At 35.8% G+C, this 22,383-nt stretch overlaps 1 protein-coding gene across 1 annotated transcript; it reads left to right on the forward strand.

Moving 5' to 3' along the window:
• Window positions 1-9,551: 9,551 nt before the first annotated feature.
• Window positions 9,552-12,537, forward strand: LOC141613270 (uncharacterized). Its single transcript, XM_074432006.1, has 6 exons — window positions 9,552-9,842; window positions 9,916-10,336; window positions 10,535-10,657; window positions 10,955-10,985; window positions 11,162-11,471; window positions 12,343-12,537. Exons 1-6 carry the CDS (start codon window positions 9,552-9,554, stop codon window positions 12,535-12,537), a joined length of 1,371 nt encoding a protein of 456 aa, XP_074288107.1.
• The last annotated feature ends 9,846 nt before the right edge of the window (window positions 12,538-22,383 follow it).

Here is a 22,383-nt window from a genome sequence, read left to right on the forward strand (position 1 = left end):
TGAACCATCTTTAGTACTCCGTATTTACTATACAGGCATGCTAAGGTCGTAATCGTGGTACTTTTTGATGTTACTTTTTAGCAGCTCTTTGACTTTTGGCCCAACTAATTTAACTTGGGAATAATAAATAAAATAAAATAAGATGGTTACCAATTATTGGATAATTATGGTAATTAGTGGCCAACAATGGATGATCTTCCACTGAGAAATGACAGAAAGTAAAACTAAAAGCAAAAGAAGGCGGCAAATGCCAAAACCCTCAACACAAAATCTCATTGAAAATGGCACGTATCCGTTACTTTGGAGTGACAGATACCATTTTGTGAAATGTCCTTATTCCGCCATTGATGGAGCTTGACAAACAAGAAAGAAGAGTTCTAGAGAGAGAAAAGGTAAATAGAAGAGATATTTTGTTATTAACTTAGATGAGTTAGTTACAAGAGTTAGCTTATATACAAAGCTAGATGAAGTTAGTTAGAATGGACTAACTATATATTGTTAACTAATTAACTATGGTTAAGACTAACTAACTATCTAACCAAGTAGTCTAGTTCACATCCCACCCTCAAGCTGGAATGGATGTGATTAACTTCAATCCAAGCTTGGCAGAAAGAAACTTGTGTTGTTGAGCTCCAAGGGGTTTAGTCATAATATCAGCTAATTGTAATCCAGTTCGCACATGCTTGGGACTGAGAAAGCCTTCCTGAAATTTATCCCTTACAAAATGACAGTCCACATTCAAGTGTTTGGTCCTCTCGTGAAAGACTGGATTTTCTGCTATGTGAAGTGAAGCCTTATTATCACAGAACAAAGGAATGGGCAAGGATGGAGCAACTTGCATATCAGTCAAAAGAGCATGTACCCAAACCAGTTCAGCAGAGACATAAGACAGGCTTCTATATTCAGCTTCTGCACTGCTCTTACTTACGGTCTTTTGCTTCTTCGTTTTCCAGGAAATTAAGGAATTCCCTAGAAAAACACCATAGCCACTCAAAGATCTGTTACTGTAAGCACACGTTGCCCAATCAGCATCACTGTATGCAGTGATGTTGAGATCATTAGTAGAAGGATAGAACAAGCCAGTATTAATTGCGCCTTTCAAGTACTTGACAACATGAAGAGCAGCTTGATAATGTGGTAACCGTGGCTGAGAGAGAAATTGAGACAAATGTTGTACAGAATAGGATAGATCAGGTCGTGTAAGATTCAAGTACAACAACCTGCCTATTAAACGTCTATATTGATCAGGTCTCTGAAGGAGGTCACCTGAATCAGTTGACAATTGCAAGCCTCTGGGCAGGGGAAACTCAGAAGGGTGACAATTCTCCATTTTGAGATCAGTCAGGATATCAAGTATGTACTTTCTTTGGTTCAACATCAATCCTGAGGCATTTCTAGCCACTTCCAAGCCCAAGAAATATCGCATCAGACCAAGATCTTTGATAGTAAACTTGGTGTCTAAACTTGTCTTAGTGTGCAATATGCCAGCAGAATCATCTCCTGTTAACAAGATATCATCGACATAAACCAATGCCATGAGACAACCAGCAGCTGTGTTCTTGATGAACAATGAATAATCCTCTCTAGACTGTGTAAAACCAAGACCTAGCAGATGTTTAGTGAGCTCAATATTCCATTGTCTCGAGGCTTGTTTTAAACCATAAATGGATTTCTTTAACTTGCATACAAGTCCTGAAACAGCCTTGGCATATCCTTCAGGTGGCTTCATATATACTTCCTCCTCAAGGTAACCATGCAAAAAAGCATTGTTGATGTCAAGTTGATGCAGAGGCCAATTCTTAGCAGATGCAAGAGCTAAAAGAGTTTTGACAGTGGTGAACTTAGCTACAGGAGAAAAAGTAGCTTTGTAGTCTTTATCTTTGACTTGACTGAAACCCTTAGCCACTAGTCTGGCTTTGTATCTTTCAATGGTGCCATCAGACCTATGTTTAATCTTATAAACCCATTTTGAGCCAATGGCCTTGTGATTAGGAGGCAAAGGAACTAAATCCCAGGTCTGATTTAATTCCAGAGCTGTCAGCTCTTTGTGCATAGCCTGAATCCAATTAGGATCATCCTTAGCCTGTGCATAACAAGCAGGTTCAGAGACTTGGAAAACATTAGCCAAGGAGGCTAGATAAGTGTTATCATAGTCTGCAATTCCTTGTAAGATAGTGGAGTGAAAAGCAGTGGAATGAGAGCGAGGTGTCTCAACCTGATCTGGTTGTTCAGCAGGCTTGAAGGCACACTTAAAATCCTTAAATTTATTAGGAAATTGCCTTGGTCTAGTAGATTTCCTGACATTAGAATTCTGCTGAGGAGATACAGGACCAGGAACAGTGTGCTGAGAACCAGAGGTATGATGAAAATGTGTTGCAGTAGAACCAGTGTCCTCTGGAGTAAAAAGAGAAGTAGGATTTATAGTCAAGGAAGGACTGACAGTAGTGGAATGGGAAGGATTTGTATTGTTTATAGTAGTATGAGAGTTATGTGGGGGGGAATTATTAGGTTGGACCAAATTAGAAGGAAGAAAAAACGGGCTAATTAAAGGGTGATGAGCAAAATTGTCAACCACCTGAGCTTTGGCAGGAGTTGAAATATTTTGAAATGGAAAAATGTGCTCCTGAAAAACCACATCACGATTGACAAAAACTTTATGAGTGTCCAAATCATAAAGTTTGTAGCCTTTCTCACCATAGGGATATCCAATAAAAATGCACTTTCTAGCCTTGGTGCCAAATTTATCTCTGTGGGTAGCAGGCATGGATGCAAAACATAAGGACCCAAAAACTCTAAGCTCATCATATGAAGGTTGCTCCTGGAACAGTGTCTCAAAGGGAGTCTTCCATTTTAAAATGGGAGTAGGCATTTTGTTGATGAGATAGGTAGCCGTCAAAATGCATTCTCCCCAAAACTTGATAGGTAAATGAGCATGAAATCTTAAAGCTCGTGCAGTCTCCAGAAGATGTATGTGCTTTCTTTCTACTCTCCCATTCTGCTGGGGCCTGCCAACAACACTTTTCTGGTGCAAAATACCCTTTTCTCTAAACATAGCATCACAAGTTTGTTGTACAAACTCTGTGCCATGGTCAGACCTTACTGTCTTAACAGTTTTACCAAATTGAGTGGACACCATATTAAGAAAATCTTTCAATAAGTCAGGTGTCTGAAACTTGTTATGCATTAAGTAAGTCCAAGTACATCTAGAACAATCATCCACAATAGTAAGGAATGACTGAGCTCCATTTAAACTTGGCACTTTATAAGGGCCCTAAAGATCAATATGAATAAGATCAAAGCAATTGAAGCATGAGAAACACTTCTATTGAAAGGTAATTTGTGGTGTTTAGACAAGATACAAGTCTCACAAAAGAAGTCCTTAGAATCACTAAGATGTAAACCTGGTACATGACTCAGTTTCTCAACAGAAGAATGACCAATCCTATCATGATAAAGCCTAAAACTAGCCTTATTACAGCCATGCTTAGAAACAGCATTACAGTTTTTATTATTATTAGAGAATGAACAAAATCTAGAAGAAATTGCATCATGAGCTTGCAGTCTATATAATCCTGCAATCTTCTCTGATTTTGCCCAGATGACCTTACTTGAAAGGTCCTGGAAAAAGTAAAGAGTTTTAGTGAAGAGAACAAGTAATGGTGATTGTTCAAGGAGTTTTCCAACAGATAAAAGATTTTGCTTAAAATCTGGTACAATCAAGACTTGTTTAAGGATAAGATGATCATTGATCTTCATTGTACCAGCTTTATAAATAGTTTTGACAGTACCATCAGGTAGAGAGATATGAATGGGTCTGACTAGTCTATGCACATCAGACAAAAGACTTTCATAAGGAGTCATGTGATCAGATGCCCCTGTATCCACTATCCAACTATCTATACTGTAAGAATTAGAAACAGCAAAGGCATGAGAATCAGGTATGATACCTGCAAAGTTAACAGATGATGTAACAGGGGTATTAGTAAAAGAATTCATAACCCTCTGGTAGATAGAATCAGCAAGACCATCAAGCATTTGGTCATCAAAAGGAATGGCCTGTCCTGACTGTGCATTCTGAGAAGTATTAGTAACAGCAGCAGGAATTGAAACCTCCTCATAATCAAGTGGAGAAAAATTATCAGCAGGTGTATCAGATATGCTAGGAACATTGGTAGTTTCTGCATTATTAGCAGACCTCCTGTAAACATTTCGACCATTAGAATAATGCACATCAGCTTGCCTAGAAGTATATCCACCTCTAGCACCATAGCCTCCCCTAGCATGAGAACCACCTCTTCTGTCCCCACTATACTTGCCATTCTGTAAAGCAGCAAGTTCATAACAATACTCCACAACATGTCCTTTTTTACCACAATGTGTACATGTCTTAAGTCTGTTGCAGTCAGCAACCTCATGACCCTCTCTTTGACAAAGAGAGCAAAATTTAACCACAACATCCTGATCAACCTTAGGCTTCTTCCAATGTTGTCCCTTACCATCAGTTGCCCTAGAACTAGCATAAGCATTAGCTTCAGCTAAACTATCAACAGCCTCAGACAGCTGCTTCTGCCTCTCAATCCTTTGCAATAAGGAAAATGCTTTGTTGAGAGGAGGAGTAGGATCCATGGACAAGACATTGGTCCTGACAGTGTCAAAACCTTGGTTCAATCCCATAAGAAATTGGATCAACTTAGTATGAGTCTCTCTGTCCAGCATTCTTTTCAACAGGGAACAAGAACACTTGGTAAGGGCTCCACAAGTACACATAGGTATGGGGTCTAAACTATCAAGATTATCCCATGACCTCTTAAGCTTGCTGTAATATTCCACTAATGGTGAATTATCCTGAGAAATAGCATTCATTTCCTTACGAATCTGATAGATTTCAATACTATTGATCTGGCCATATCTCTCATTAAGCTCAGCCCAAAGATCTTGAGCACTATGTGCAAACTCAACAGATTCCTTAATCTCTTGGACTAAAGAATTAGATATCCATCTCCTAACAAGAATATCAACACGAATCCAATGATTGTGCTTAGGATCATTTTCAGCAGGCATCTTATAAGATCCATCTATAAATCCTTCCTTATTCTTAGACATAAGAGCAAGATAAGCCTCGCGTTTCCAGGAAACAAAATTAACACCAGAGAATTCTTTTTCAGTCAAGCGTTGAGACGGATGATCAGTAGATACTAAATGTAGAGGATCATCATAAAGTGCATACGAAGTAGTAGGTGTAACAGAATTGGCAGAATTAGCAGACATTTTTAGAGATTTTTAGAGTTATGAAGATTTGAGAAGAAAAATGATGAAGAAAAATGCTGAATTTGAATGATAACAACAAAATTGAGACTAATCAATCAGATGTTGAGTAATAAACGAACGAAGCGAATCGAACGATGAATGCGGAAGCGAGAATTAAATCTGGTCAAAATTGATCGAAAAAACAGCGAAAAACAAGAATTATACCAGTTGCAGAACAAATTAAACTCCAGGAATTACAGCGGAAAAGAAGTATGATCCAGAATCAGCGAAAAAAACGAAGAGATAAAACTCTGGCGATTGATACCATGTGAAATGTCCTTATTCCGCCATTGATGGAGCTTGACAAACAAGAAAGAAGAGTTCTAGAGAGAGAAAAGGTAAATAGAAGAGATATTTTGTTATTAACTTAGATGAGTTAGTTACAAGAGTTAGCTTATATACAAAGCTAGATGAAGTTAGTTAGAATGGACTAACTATACATGGTTAACTAATTAACTATGGTTAAGACTAACTAACTATCTAACCAAGTAGTCTAGTTCACACATTTCCTCTTACAAATGACTCAAATAAAGGAGAGAGTGAAGCATATGGGGGTGCCCCACCTTGTCCCCAGGGGCGAAGCTAGGATTTAAAATATGGGGTGGCAAAAAAAATTCTGAGTAATCTTGTTTTGTAAAATTAAAGATCGCAATTTGCAAAATGGTTTTAACTTATAATCCTTATTACACCGGAGGGGGAAAAAGAATAAAAATGGCAAAAAAAATCCGAGTAATCTTGTTTTGTAAAATTAAAGATCGCAATTTGCAAAATGGTTTGAACTTATAATCGGGAGGAATAGAACCCATGATGTAGTGGTACAAGTCAACAATTTTAACCACTGAGCTACTGATATCTTCTTGTATTTTTTATTTCGCTTATTAATATTTATCTGCTTCCTCAATATTCTAGCTATTTCGGGGTAGCAGAATTTAATTTTTAAACCGATTCTTTTGGGTTTGGGGTAGCGAGGGCTACCCTTTGCAACAAGGTAGCTTCGCCCCTGCTTGTCCCCCCTATCCGTTTTGTGAGTGACATTACCCGTCACTTGCTCCGACCCGTCTTAAGCAAGACTAACTGAACCCTCAATATCTCACTTTTCACTCATCCATCATGATTTTAATTTTTACATGAACTATGAACAATTAATTCCCATAGGCCATAGCTGATTCTCTTACTTGAGACATCCGCAAAGAGTTTTTCTAACGAGGAATTCCGTAATTAATTTGTTTTCCGAACAATCTCATTCAGCAAATTACTGCTAAAAAGTTCAGGAAATTTTGGCAGAGATGGGTGATAATAATAGCATGGTCCAAATATGAGCCGTGACACAAAGTCGTCACCGAGTTACTAAGGTTTTAGAGTTACCATGAGTCCATGACCGTAATTTATCACATTCTAAGACGATATCGAGAGTAGTTAATGAGATAAGGCCGTGACGACCGGTATTGTGAGGACTGGAAATTAATATACTGCAGTTTCTGGCAACTATAATAACAGAAGCGGTTAGAAAGAGAGAATTCTGAGACTTTGAGTGTTGTAACTTGTAAGCCATGCAAAGTGAGAGTCACATGCAAAGTATTAATACTAGAGTATGCACATTTTTACAGCAAAAAAAGTGGCTCAGTTTTTCAATGAATTGTGTGATGTGTGATTCAAGTATTGGAGTTGATTCTTCAATGACAAACTGACAAAAAAGCTGAATGTTGGGCCTAATTGAGTAATTTCTTTATGCTTCGGTACCTTCCATTTGTTTATGCATTTGTACTCTTTGATTTACTTATACGTTTCAGAACACAGCACAACTACTATTCCACTAATCCACAAACTACCCATTAACCAGGTCTTCCATTATTTGTATGTCTAGTCAAACCTCATTTTCGGTGGGAGAGATTCTAAATTTGATAAAACTAATAAGACCCGAATGACCTGAATTGAACAAACAACTTGAATTTAACCCAAGTTTGACCCGATCCCATCCGATCCTATATATATCATGTATTGACTGTCGCTAACAATTTATCTGAAACAACTTGATAATAACGCACTTGAAATAACAAGACTCAACCTGAATTCTTACAAACTTGAAATGACCCAACCCAAACTTAAACAACCCCATACCCGACCTAATTGAATCGTTTGCCTGATCTAATCACTGTGGTTTTTGGATGACGGTTTTAAGTTTAGCAGAGGGCATGCCAAATCATCTGGACAACCCTTGGCTAATTAGTTATGTGTCATTGTAGAAGTACTGTATTGGTATTTCTCATTCACAACTTACACAAGCAACTAAAGTAGGTTCTTAGAAAAAAAAAAGTACGTATGTTGTTGGTGGATGCACAACTTAAAACATCTCCTCTCCTTGCATCTTACTCTATTTGGATCCCAAATTGAGCACATGTTTTATACTTTTGCATTATGTACTTTGCGTAAGATATCATATGTAGTCTACTAAAAGAGACATTTTTTTTTTGTCTCTGCTTACTATTAAAACTATTACGCTTTATAAAAAATGATGCAATATTCGAGTCTGTATGGATTTAGGGTATAAAAGCCGTCTCTAAAATGCTTATAGAAATATTGCGCTCTTGTGGTTGAATTATGATGCGATATTCATCACGGTTCACTCATATTTTCAGTATTTGGTAAAGAATATAAAATCACGTATAAAATGTGAAGGAAAATTGGAACATGTGACCACATCGGATACCTCTATTTTAGCGACTTGCGTCTAAACTTCCTTAGGCGAAACTGGAAAGTAAGTTACGGAGTATACTAGCTAGACATGTCACAAAATCACATATACATCGTACATTAGTCACTATCTTAGTAGCCAACAATCAAGGCGTATCATACAAAAATTAACCAACATTATCCATCTTAATTTTATTTCATATTTTATTTAATAATGGTTTATAGTATATGTTCTGTCGTCTTTATAATTGGTCTATCTTAAAACCGTTATATCCGTCTTAAAAATAACACAGATTAAATAATATTCCATTGGGTTAGATAGGATAATTATTTTCTTAGTCTCTAAAAACTTCTTTTTTATCTTATCCATTCTATTTGAGAATATATATCCGTTTGAAAGGAGAATATGTGGAATTTGGATGGTACTACGTATAACGTACTGATAGAAATAAGACAGCATGCAGGTTGCCGAGGCATCTCTGAGTCTGAAATAAATAACACAGAGGGTTTGTTAGTTGATGTAAACTGCTCTTCACGTGCAGCCGCTATTCATTCACAAGATGTTTGATCATTCTTCTTCTTGTATAATCCTTCCAACATATTTATGGCATCTTGTGTTCTGCTTAAACCTATTGGAATCCCAAGCTTCTAATTGTTGAATATATGGGAGAATTAAAAAGGGAAATGAAATACTCCGTACTAACAATAGAAAATTTATCTTTTAATGAGATGATTAATAATCTTGATTGATAAATAAACTTGATGTTGTCATGTAAAATTTATATAAGTGTTACGTTGAAAGCCAAAAGTCAAAACGTTGACCTGCCAAAGGAAATACGGCGTAATTGATTTGGCCGAATTTTTAATTAAAGTAGTCCACTTTGATTTATTTTAGCCTTGCCTATTTCTCTAAAGTAACATAACCCGGTAATGGGCCAAATTCACTAAACTAGTCAAGCTCACCTAGATGAGTCAAACATACTCAAAGTAGTCTGCATGACTACAAAGTCCTGAAACTGAACCTATCCCCTTTCCGAGTGCGCATGCCCCTCTGAGGATGTGCCTCAAAAGAGAACTAAGAGGTTGATCTGCAATCCGCCAAACTCAGAATCGACTTCCTACACCGGCTCCCAAGCATAACGAGACGACTTCCCCACACCCACCTCAACATTCTTACAACTTGACTGAGACGATCTCAAGACCTCCAACACAACCGAAACTAATATAATCCTTCAACTTGACTGAGGATGTTAGAATTAGCTAGACGGTTCTAGAAGATATTAGTTGTGATTTGGTAAATATTGTGATATGGAATATAATGTATTATATGTATAGTAGATATTTAGTTACCAAAATATTAGGTCTAGCTTAGGAAAGTTAGGAGGTTTGTTAACTCTTGTAGCTATATATATATATATACTTGTAATTATCATTGATGGAGTAATGAGAAATAACCTTTAACCTAAAACATACGACTTCATATTTTCTCATGGTATCGTGAGCATTAACGATCCAATTTTTTTTTCGAAATCAACACTTTTTTTCTTTGAGCGATGACAGGAGATAACAAGCAAAAGGGCACCGGTCCAAAGACCATACCCATGTCTTCTCCCCTTTACCTTCATCCTTCTGACAGTCCGAGTTTAAACCTCACACAAATAATTTTCGATGGAAGCAATTATGATATGTGGGCTGAGGCCGTCAAAAATGGACTTGATGGCAAGAACAAATTAGCTTTTCTTGAAGGTAAGGTCGAGAAGCCCGAGAGCAACAGTGAAGAAGACACGATTGAAATCGTGGCAGGGAGGCAATGCAATGCAATGTTAAGAGCATGGCTTCGGAATGTGATCGATCTGAAATTACACCATAGTATTTCCTTTTCTCATACCATTGATGAGATTTGGAATGAACTTGCAGCTAGATATTCAGCGGGAAACGCGCGCGCTACGTGTTCATCAACTCAAAAACGAGTTGAATGAATGCAAGCAAGGAGGAGACACTGTCGTGGAATACTATACTCGTCTAAAGACGATATGGGATGAATTAGGTAAATATAGCAAAGTTAAAGAATGCACTTGTGGAGCGGCGACTTCGTTGCTAAAAGAAAAGGAGGAAGAAAAAGTCCATCAATTTTTGATGGGGTTAAATTCGAGACTCTATGGAAACATTCGGTCTAATCTCCTCATGGAAGATCCTATCACTACGCTTACTCGTGCATACGCTTTGATTTTAAGAGAAGAAAGACATGCTTCTTTAACTAAAGTTAAAGAAGAGAGGAATGATGCGGCCATGGTGGTGAAAGAATTCGGTGGCAGAGGAGACTATTTCAAGGCTGAAGGTAATGATGAAAAGCCACCACAATGCACATAATGTGGTCGTTACTATCACAAGGAGGAAGATTGCTACGAAAAACATGGCTATGAAGAGGTACGGGCTCGAAACGGAGGACGAGGAAGGCGTGGAGGAAGCCAAGGTCGAGGCACGGCTGGACGTAGTAGAGGTTGTGGCAGAAATAATTACCAGGCCAACGCTGTAGGAACTAGCTCGGGAGAAAAGGAAGGAGAAGCAGCGAAGCAGAATCTGCCGTTCTCGACAGAAGAAATTGAAAGAATTAGAAGTCTGATCATGGCTAGTCCCGATGGGGCTGAGAAATTGAAAGGTATGAATGTTAATATTAATATAGAATGGTTGATAGACAGCGGCGCATCCCATCATATGACTGGCCGGAGGGAATTATTAGACAAAACGTGGACAGGAGTTGTGTCCACGGTCACCATGGCAGACGGGAGACAGGTTGCAGCAAGTATTCATGGGGAAGTAAAATTGAATAAATATTTTATTTTGAAAGACGTGTTGTTTGTTCCTTCTCTTACTTGCGATTTGATCTCCGTCAAGCAATTAATCTATGAAAACAATTGTGTAGTGACATTTTTTTAATGACTATTGTGAATTGCAGGAACGGAATACGAGGACGATGATTGGACGAGGTGAGCATCGGGAAGGAGTCTATTATCTTCGAAGTTCGGATCAGGTGTTAGCCGAGCATGTCACGGTTTCGAAGGAGGCAAGGTTGTGGCATAGGCGATTAGGACATCCTTCCAAGAGTATTTTTTCACGATTTTCTACATTGGACTTCCGATGAGGTTTATGATTCGTGTTATAGGGCAAAACAATCTCGCACTTTATTTAAGCTTAATAATAAGAGGTGTGTTGAATTATTTGGTTTGATTCATTGTGATATCTGGGAGCCTTATCGAATTGCAAGTTTAACACGCGCACACTATTTTTTTACTATAGTAGATGACCATAGTCGAGGGGTGTGGGTATATCTTATGAAAGAAAAAAGTGAGGCCGGAGAGTATCTCAAGACTTTTTGTCAAATGGTTAAAACGCAATTTGATAAATGTGTTAAGATAATTCAGAGTGACAATGGGACGGAGTTATTATCTGGAGTTATGATTGATTATTATAAGGTGAATGGTATTTTATTTCAAACAAGTAATGTCGACACACCGCAACAAAATGGTCGAGTCGAGAGAAAACACCGTCACATTTTGGAAAAAGCGAGAGCTCTGCGTTTTCAAGAGAATTTACCATTGCAATTTTGGGGGAGTGTATTATGACCGCTGTGTATTTAATAAATCGAACTCCAACACCTTTATTGGATGGTAAAACACCCTATGAAATTTTGTATCGGAAGAAACCCAATTTTGATAGTTTGAAAATTTTTGGTTGTTTATGCTATGCTCATAATAAAGATAAAACTCGAGATAAATTTGGCGAACGGGGTAAACGGTGTATATTCATTGGTTATCCTCATAGTAAGAAAGGATGGAAAATGTATGACTTAAAGGAAAGACGAGTTTTTGTTTCTCGAGACGTTATTTTTTATGAGCATGTCTATCCTTATTTGACCTCAAATACCGAAGAGACTTCACACCATGGGGATACAGTCGATTCACAGCAGTTACTCGACTCCACTATGGTACATGATATACCCCATGTTGTGAGGGGAGTGATGAGTTTGGATAAGTTGAACGGCATGATGAAACAGAGGCAGAAAATGCCTCTGATGCGACGAGAGAATAGAGAGAGCAGAACGAGAATAGTGAAGAGGTTGCTGCCAGTAGCCCAACACGAAATGAGGAAGCTATTGATGTCGAGGAGAGATTAGGAAGAGGTGCAAGGGAGAAATTCGAACCAGCTTGGAAAAAATATTATTATTGCACATCAACAAAGATAATAGACTCCCAAAGCAAGGCTCATCGAATACAAGCACCGTCTTCAAATTCAGGTACTCGATATCCATTAGTTAATTATGTTATTACCAATTGTTTTTCCAAGGCACACAGGGAATTTAAAGCAAGCATTGATGACAATCATGAGCCACGTAATTATTATGAAGCAACGAAAAGTTTGAAATGGCGAGAAGCGATGGCGAAAGAAATTGAGGCCTTAGAGAAGAATGGTACTTGGAAACTAGTTGTTTTGCCACAAGGAAAGAAAGCTATAGGATGCAAGTGGGTATACAAAGTTTAAGTACAAAGCAGATGGGATGGTGGAACGGTACAAGGCAAGGCTTGTAGCACAGGGTTTCACTCAAGTAGAAGGCGTTGATTTTCATGAGACGTATGCTCCGGTGGCAAAAATAACTAGCGTTCGTTGTATGTTGGCAGTAGCTGTAATTAAAGGTTGGAACATTGAGCAGTTAGATGTTAACAATGCTTTCCTACATGGAGATTTGAATGAAGAGGTGTTTATGAAAATACCGCAAGGATTTGAGAAAAGTGGCGTCAATAAGGTATGTAAGTTAATGAAATCGATTTATGGTTTAAAGCAAGCGTCGAGAAATTGGTTTGCAAAATTGACCGATTCATTGAAGAGTTATGGCTTTATTCAATCACTTGCGGATTATTCATTATTCACTTTGAACCGAGATGGTGTTTTTATTGGAGTATTAGTCTATGTCGATGATATGGTCTTGGTGAGTAACAATAAAAAGGCTTGTGCACAATTTAAACAATTTCTTTATAATAGCTTTGGCATTAAAGACTTGGGTAAGCTTAAGTATTTTCTTGGGATAGAAGTGGAACATTGCAAAGATTGTTTATTTTTGAATCAAAGAAAATATGCATTGAGCATCATTGAGGAGTCGGGAATGAGTGGAGCGAAGACATCATACACACCGATCCAACAGTGCCATAATTTGGCTTTAGCGAAGGGTTTCGTCTTGAAGGATATTATGAAGTACATGCGCTTGGTTGGCAGGTTGGTATATTTGACGATAACACGGCCAGACGTTGTGTATGCAGTACACATACTTTCGCAATTCGTGAGCGAGCCAAAGAAAGAGCATTGGGAGGCATCGCTTCGAGTTGTGCGTTACATTAAGCGAAATTCGAGTAAAGGAATATCATACAAGAGGGATTCGACATTGCAGCTGAAGGGATTTTGTGATTCGGATTATGCTAGCTGTCCGATAACGAGAAGGTCCTTGAGTAGATATTTTGTGTCTTTGGGAACGTCGCCTATATCATGGAGGGCGAAGAAGCAGGTGACGGTGGCCAAGTCTACGGCGGAGGCCGAATACCGGGCAATGAGCGTGGTGACAAGTGAATTGATATGGGTGAAAGCTTTCCTTGCGTCGCTAGGTGTATTTCATGAAAGGCCTATGCATTTATATTGTGACAATCAAGCCGCTATCCATATAGAAAAGAATCTTGTGTTTCATGATCGCACTAAGCATATAGAAGTGGATTGCCATTTTGTGCGACAACATTTGGTCACGAGTATTATCAATATGTTTCATGTGAGAAGTAAAGAACAAATCGCTGACCTTTTCACGAAGGCATTAGGCGGAGAAACATATGATCACCTGCAGTTCAAGTTGGGACTCGGACTACCAAGTGCTCCAACTTGAGGGGGAGTGTTAGAATTAGCTAGACGGTTCTAGAAGATATTAGTTGTGATTTGGTAAATATTGTGATATGGAAGATAATGTATTATATGTAAAGTAGATATTTAGTTACCTAAATATTAGGTCTAGCTTAAGAAAGTTAGGAGCTTTGTTAACTCTTGTAGCTATATATATATATATATATATATATATATATATATATATATATATATATATATATATATACTTGTAATTATCATTGATGGAGTAATGAGAAATAACCTTTAACCTAAAACATACGACTTCATATTTTCTCAGAGGACGCTCAAGACCTCCAACACAACACAATATCCAATCCAATATACACAAACCAATGCACAATCAATCAATAAAGTTAGCAAGGATCTACATATCCGTACCGGGATAGCATAAAAATTTGGCACGATAAGATCAGAAGAACTCATCTACAAGTCTAATCCTACTAATATATGCATATACTAACTATAATTCGTCTTAAAGATATAAAATAACCTAAATTTACAGTATTTCTATCCAAAACTCCAGTATTCCCATTTTAATTTAATTAGGGCACAAATTAATGTGCTTATTAACCTAAGATGAATAAAAGATAACTAAGCTAATTTAAAGAGGAATTTGATTAGTTGCTAAAAAATAATTCCGAATTGAAGATGATAATGATATGCTTGAATTTTCCTTGAATTTTTGTTTTGATTAGTTTACGGTAAGGTTATGTTCTTTTGGACTTAATTTCGGCTTATTTCAGTTCAGTTCAGCACTATTCAGTTTAGTTCAGCTCTACTTCATTCAGTTCAATCCAGTTCAGTTCTTTTCTTCACAAATTAACACTTTATTCAGTTCAGTTCAGCTCCAATAAGTTCAGTTCAGTTCAGCTCCATTAAATTTGGTTCAATTTAATTCAGGCAGTTTCATTCCAAAAGAACAGACCTAAAAAGAGATTTGATTAATTGATGTTTAGAAAGAGTCATTAGAGTGAAAACCATGTTTAAATCCTCAAAAAACTACCCCACCCCCACACACACAGGGACCCTAGGCCAAATAGGTGCCGAGACCAACAAGACTTCCATGATTTCCTTTCACGCGATCCCTTATCACTTACCACCTGTCGGGCCGGTTGGTCATCGACCGATCATCACCTCCTAGCCACCTTGACGCCATCTAGCCCAACTTACCAAATACTCAAACCCGACTTAGTTCTCAACCGACTTCCGGCTTGTCCATACTTTACTAGACTAGCAACCCAAAATAAAGATTGAGAATAAGATAACACTGTGAGATTCCAAGCAAGCCCTACATAATAAGATGTTCTCTTCATTTCATTCAATACTATACATTTAGGGGTTGTTTGGTTGTCTTCTTACATGATGTAGGAAGCCCCCCCCGGTAAGTGAGAGTTTCCACATGAATTAAGTTCCCACATTCAACCAAACAAGATTTATACAATTCACATGATTTTTAAATTCATATGAATATCCTCTTTCCGGAAATTCTATTTTCCCATGGTAAACCAAACGACCCCTTACTTTTTTTAGTATTGCCATTTGTTGAAAAAATTCACAGTTAAAAGTATCACTTGTTCTCTTGCAAGCCTTGCTTTTCACAAAAATGTGAAAAATGGGAACTCTATATTAAAACAAGGATCAACTAATTCATGACCCATCTAATGAGAAACTAGTTATAAAAAATCCGTTTTCCATTTTTTTTGTACAAGTCCCGCTAAAAAAAAAAAAAAAAAAATTATTCTATAAGAGCATAAGCATGCAAACCCACAAATTGGCCTACACAAAAATTGTACTTCCTCCCTATAAGAGTATAGGCATGCAAACCCACAAGCTACTCCAAGCTACCACATGCTACGAGCATTAGAACATAGAAGACTGATTTCAGTTAGAAAAGAGAGGTCATTTACCTAAAAATGGACGACTATTAGAAAATATCGAGAGGTCATTTATCTAAAAATGGACGACTATTAGACCATTCCCAAGCAGAAGGTCGACATAATCGGGTCACCAAAATTTTCCCTCTTAATCACACCTTATTAATCTTGACCCTCTTTCACCCTCCCAAGCAGAAGGTCACGACCTAGGTCACCAACCCAATTATTTTTCCACTTTTTAACATTTTTAATCATTACCACATTCACAACCCCACTAGAACCTTTATCTTACTTTTACAATTATTATTTACTAACATCCAAGCAATTAGACCACCCCCAAGCAAGGTCATAGACCTAGGTCATGAGGGGGGTGGGTCTCCTTAATCACAAATTAAACTCCAAATTAGCATGACCCGGTTGGCAAAGAAGGTCATCCCATGACCTCTTTTGATATTCTTGACCTGGTTGGTGACCCGACACATGTCATGCTCTGGTTTGTTGGTTACAAAAAAAAGAAAAAAAGGACAACGACGCCTGCAATCTTGCTCTGCTACTCTGCCCTTTATACTTTTCTGCAAAAATGTAAGTTTCATAAAAAATAAAATTAGGAATACATACCATAGCAATTGAAAATAAATTACAAGAATATTTGTTTTGAGCCACATTTTAAATTACCTATTTAACGAACTCAATTTTGACGGATTTTGAACCATTTTTTTAAAATTTATATTTAAGAATTTGGTTTGAATTTTTATCAATTTCGTTAGATCTATTGGTTTAATCAAAATCATGCATTAAATTACGCAAGAGAAAAGAAAGAAAAAAAAAACCGAGGAGGGTAAATAAAAGATTGAACGATGATGGTGATGATGATCTTTGATGATGCTGATCTTCATGCAAAAAATCCATATGTCGATCTGGTGGTGAAGGTCGATTGATGATGGTGAAGATCGATTGATGATGGTGATGAGCCACGATTGAGTTTGGGGAAGGAGATGAGCCCGTGCGTATATGATGGAGATGGGAAAGAGTAAATTAATTGAAGATTGATGATGAAGATGAATAATAAATTTGGTGAAATAAAATTTGGGGCTGGTATATTAATGTGAAAAATTTATGGTTTGAGAATTTGTGTTTTATGATGGGGAGATGAAGAATGAAGAAATAAATTAAGATGGGAAATAATAGTAAATGGGTTAAGATGAAGTTGGGGACTCCAGGAATACTAACTTAGGAATTTTCTAGAGGAGATTAGTGTATGCAATAAAAGACGGGAATTCGGACGTATAAACTAATTATCTCGTTACTCGGAAAAAATGATCTCATTGAACATATTTAGTTTCGTAAAAAGAAGTCCTCTTTTATCTTTTAAAATTTTAACATTGTATTTTTTTTTTCCTAAGTACGAAATAAATTTAAAATACTTATCATATTAGACTAGTTATTAATTTATTAAAATATTTACAAAATCACAAAATTAACTTATTTATAATTTCTTAGTAAATAATAATTGAAAAGTAAGTGAGAGGTTTTGGTGGGGTAAAAAATGTGGGAAATGATTAGAATTGTTGGAAAGTAAAAAAATGATTGGGTTGGTGACCTAGGTCGTGACTTTCTGCTTGGGAGGGTAAAAGTGGGTCGAGATTAATAAGGTGTGATTAAGAGTAAAATGGGATGGTGACCTAGTTAAGGCGACCCTTGCTTGGGGATGGTCTTAGAGGGTGCCACATATAAGGTCACCAACAAATTGACCTTTCTTATTCAAGGTCACAAATTGACCTTTTCTTATTCAAGGTCACCAACTGGTGCCTTCCTAATCCTCTTTTTAGAGTCGTTAAGATTTATCTCAACAAGTCGCGGCCACGTCGGTGGCGACTTTGCTTTATGGTCTTAGAAAATATAGAGAGGTCATTTATCTAAAAATGGACGACTATTAGAAAATATTAGTGGGACAAACATGAAAGTATGTCTTTACTCTGCCACTTACATACATTACTACTTAAAGATTACATCAACCAATCAAAGATTCAAAGGTCTATCTTATAAGTAGCAGCCATAAAAAGGTTACTCATGGGCATGAAAGACAACGAATTCCATCATCCGGCGATTGTCTTACTCTTTAAAACAATGGGCTATTGATTATCAAATTTTAGTTGCCAACAATAATAGAAGGGCTACAAGCCTATAAAACATTTGTAAATAAACAAAATGAGTTGGATTATTACATACTCCCTCCGATTTAGACAGATGATAACAATTACCTAAAATGGATGAACCACACCAATGGTAACATATCATATTTGGCATGAAAAATAACTAAATTACCCTTACATTTACTACCTATTTACAACTTTACCATCCACTCACTCACTCACCAACTACTCCCTCCATTCAACTCCACTTTGCAGGTTTCTCATTTGCACACTATTCACAAGTGGACTTTCAACTTCAATTTTCTCTCGATACATAAGTTAAAATATATTTATGTGGGATCTTATTTGATTCGTCTTTTAGAGTACATTAAAAATATCTAACTTTTATAATTTTTGCAAATACGTAGCTAAAGATATTTACCGCGTAAAACTCGCGTTGGCAAACGTGATAAAGCAAACCTGTAAAGTGGAGTTGAATGGAGGGAGTACTTATTTAATCCACCTAAACTCATGTGGCCCCAATCAATATTTCCTACTTTACCCCTCACTTTTCCACCTTTTCTTAAATAACCACTTTTTGCTTATGTTTACATCTGTCTAGATAGGAGGGATTAATATTTATACTACTTCTGATTCTTGAAAATTGCCCCACTTTTTAAGATTTTTGAGTTTCTAAGAATTTTTTTTGTGTGGAAAGGAAGCTAAATAAACAAACTATGTTGTTGATGAATTTTGAACTCAAGTCATGACTCATGAGTACCCGTTATGATTTTGTTACAACTATTTACTATTCCCTTAGTCATCTTTATTTTCATGCTGAAATTAGGTAGAAAAAAAATTGAGAATCTTCATTCTTAAAACAAGAAAATTTAACGTATCCACATTCATCCATGTCATCAATTAACATAAATTTAGCAAAACGTTTTGCTTGGAACGACCACTATTCGTCACAAGCTTGTGACGGATGGTGACCCTTTCACAATATGCAAGTGGGAGGGCAAGTGGGGCGCTCTATATTTGTCCCACTTGCCCTTCCACTTGCAATTGTGTGAGAAATTGCCTAAACTTAGTATGCAATAGTGCTAGGTTCCCTTAGACAAAGAGAAAAAAAAACTAATTTAATTTGTTGTATGACATTGGACGACGCAATTTTTCAGTTTTTTTCCATTTCTAAATTTGCCCATTGCATAATTTTCACTTATAAAATTTTTATATCACATAATTTTAGAATTAATATTTATTTTAGATAGTGTCAAAATTTCAAAAATGGTTAGAGCAACAACTTTTTGAGCACATCAATCAGTTAATAATAGATTAACGTTTTTTTAAAAATGCTTTATATTAATAGAAACTGGCAAATTTAGAGCAACAACGTTTTTCTAAAACGGAAATTTTTCCTGGTAAATAAACCCTCTAAAACACATAAATCATTAATAATAATTAATAATTAATAATCAATAATTATAATTTATAATTGGATAACTTATTTTATTAAAAATATTGATTAATAAAAAAATTCAAATCCTTCTCCTTTAAAATGTAAGAAGTTCGATTACTGTAGCTTAGGAATAGTATCTCCAATGAACAGTGCTTAGCAATAGTGATTCATCCTAGCCGTCCATCCTTTACTTCCTCTAATCTCAGCCGCCCACAACACACATCCTTCACATTTCTTCCTTTCTCTTTTCCTCCTGCTCACACTTTCCCTTTCCCTCTACACTTCCATCATTCCCTCTTCTCAATCGCCAAAGTCATTCATTGCCCCAAATTGTTTCGATCGTTCACTCTAGATCCGTATAAAAACTTCACTCACCTTGATAACCATGCCCGGAGTTTCCGGTAATTGTTGTTTATATTTAGTATTCAACAATTAGCCATAAATGTATGCTACAAGATCTTTGTAAGTAAATATGGTTTTAGTTAGAAGAAGTCGATAATTTATGCAGGCTGCATATTGTTGCTCTATTTCTGTTCTGCCTTCTTTGTTTATCTCCTCTGTCTTTCCTTTCAGGTAATTTCTGTTCTCTTGTCAAGTGAATTTTTTGGGCCCAATTGATCATATTATTTGCTTTAGAGCCCAAATAACCCAATTTGCAATATGGATCGATCCGGATTCTATTAAACGGGACAAATATAATTAAATTAAGCTAAAATTCAATATTAACTTAAAATAATTTTATTTCTTTTAAATAGCCAATATGCTAAAGTCAACATAAGTCAATCTAAATATTAGACAATTACAACTTTAATCTCGGAGATAAAGATCAAATTAACGTAATCGGAAACCGCGACCGTTAGGTCGAGGGCAACCAACTAGTATTAATAAACATTGAAAAACTATTTTGTGAATTTCAAGCATTTTATTTTATCATATAAAATATGTACATATCATTACATAAATGTCCTTGTAATTTACATGGGCTTAAAACTAGTTGAAGAATAAAATGAATTAAATATTATTCACTCCTCTAGTTTTCCTCCTTTACACTATTTTTTCTGGTATGAGGCCAGTTATTTGATTGACAACAATGTCATTCCCCTTCCGACCACCCAACTTTGGCCTTGTTCGATGACCCTACAACCATCCCTTCAATAAGTCGACTTTAATTGCAATCGACATAAAATCCAAACCCTAATTTTAAAAATAAACTTTTTTCATAAAAAACAATAGTTAAATCGATTAAAAGACGATATTAAAAAAGTTACTGATAAACCGGAAAAAGTACATGTAATATACGCGAATTATAATCCATTGTTGTCGAACTATTAACGAATTGGGTAGGTTTTGAGAAAACACAAGGGAGGGAATTATTTTTAATTATCTTTTAAAACGAAGAACAATTATGAAATATGAAGAGCAAAATGCGTGGGATTTTAATAAATTGGTGCCCGATATTTAGCAATTACGTAATTTTATACTGAGTAGTATATTAAAAGATGTACAAAATAATCAAATGTTCAAATAAAATATTTTCTACATTTGTTTATGTAAGAAACTATCCTAGACGGGCCTAACTCAACCTCAAGGGGAGCCGCTGCAACCCGTCTCTCCCTTCTCTGACAACAGTGGTACAAAAGTGATCCACTGACCACGATAAACAAAAGAAATAAAATGACGGCCAGGATCACAAAAGGTGTTGCACTTGCGCCTCTCTGGTGGTCACCTATGACCGGTTTCTTTGGTTAATCTTGTTAGCCGATGCCCAAGACGCGGCGACTACGATCACTAACAGTAGCACCTGCAAAAATAAACTCACGAGATTGTTTAAAATTTTTAATTAGAAATTAAATCTATTTACTAAATTTGTGAAATTATACTTAGTAGACGATTTTTTCCGGCATAATTCTTAAGGCACCCTCGAGGTTTGCACTTTTTCCCAAATACCAAAAAAAAAAACATTGAACTAGTCATATGGTATATGTCCATAAGCAATAAATGCTTAAATCTATCATTTTGTGTTATTATAAGAGAATGATTTAATGTAGACTTATTTCGTATAAAGCAAAACTATAAATTATTATTGTAATTAGTTTCGTGATAAAAAGATTCATTAAAAAAATTGAGAAAATTTATAAAGAAATCATTTGTTTCGAGTTAATAAAAAATATTTTCACCACAAATACACATTTCATTACATTACCCATTTTTTTATCAGTTTTATTGATCGATTATTTTCTCAAATCAAAGTATATCGAGGTGATTTGAAAATTAACGAGGTGTCAATTTAATATATAAGCAATATATATAAATAATATATAATATATTTCAATCATGAATACTATATACATATATAATCCGGAAATCAAGAGACTTCAATGTAATTAAATAAATTTATACAAATTAGTTATACTATATAGTTTTTAATTATAGCGTTGTGTGATAGACCTGACCAAGGGATTCAATGTAAATATTATATGGTTTTGGTTGAATTATAAATTTAGAGAACATGAGAATATGGTGATTTTATTTAAAATAAACATTCCCACTTATGGTATTGATTAGTATAAAGATGTTAATTATTTAACATACACAAATATAATATAAGTATGTTATATTTTGGAAACTATTAAAAGTTAAATAAATCAAGCTAGACTTCCAAAAATTATAATATTCTATAATTATTTATATTTGATTTAATACATATATTTAATATATTTATATAGCTATGTAAGCCTTTTAAAATTCCACGCCTAAATAGTAAAAGTAATTATGTTAGTAGTAAAAAGAATTGTATGTAGTAACATTGGATATAGTATTATGATAGTAATTTCTTTTTACTACTTACTAAGTTGTTTGTCGAGTGATAAATATTGTTTGGTAGATTAACGACCTATCCAATATGATAGTAATCACTCATTTGTATAGTCAAAGTAACAATATTAGCAACGAGCGGGAGTAATGAAAGTAATAGAAGTAACAA

The sequence above is a fragment of the Silene latifolia genome, chromosome 11, assembly GCF_048544455.1.
Source record: "Silene latifolia isolate original U9 population chromosome 11, ASM4854445v1, whole genome shotgun sequence".
Lineage (NCBI taxonomy): Eukaryota > Viridiplantae > Streptophyta > Magnoliopsida > Caryophyllales > Caryophyllaceae > Silene > Silene latifolia.

Coding starts and splice junctions, on each gene's coding strand:
- LOC141613270 (XM_074432006.1), top strand. CDS start 9,552: ATGACAGGAGATAACAAGCAAAAGGGCACCGGTCCAAAGACCATACCC. Junction 10,658..10,954: donor TGGGGCTGAGAAATTGAAAG/GTATGAATGTTA, acceptor TGTGAATTGCAG/GAACGGAATACGAGGACGAT. Junction 11,472..12,342: donor TTATGATTGATTATTATAAG/GTGAATGGTATT, acceptor TGTTTTTCCAAG/GCACACAGGGAATTTAAAGC.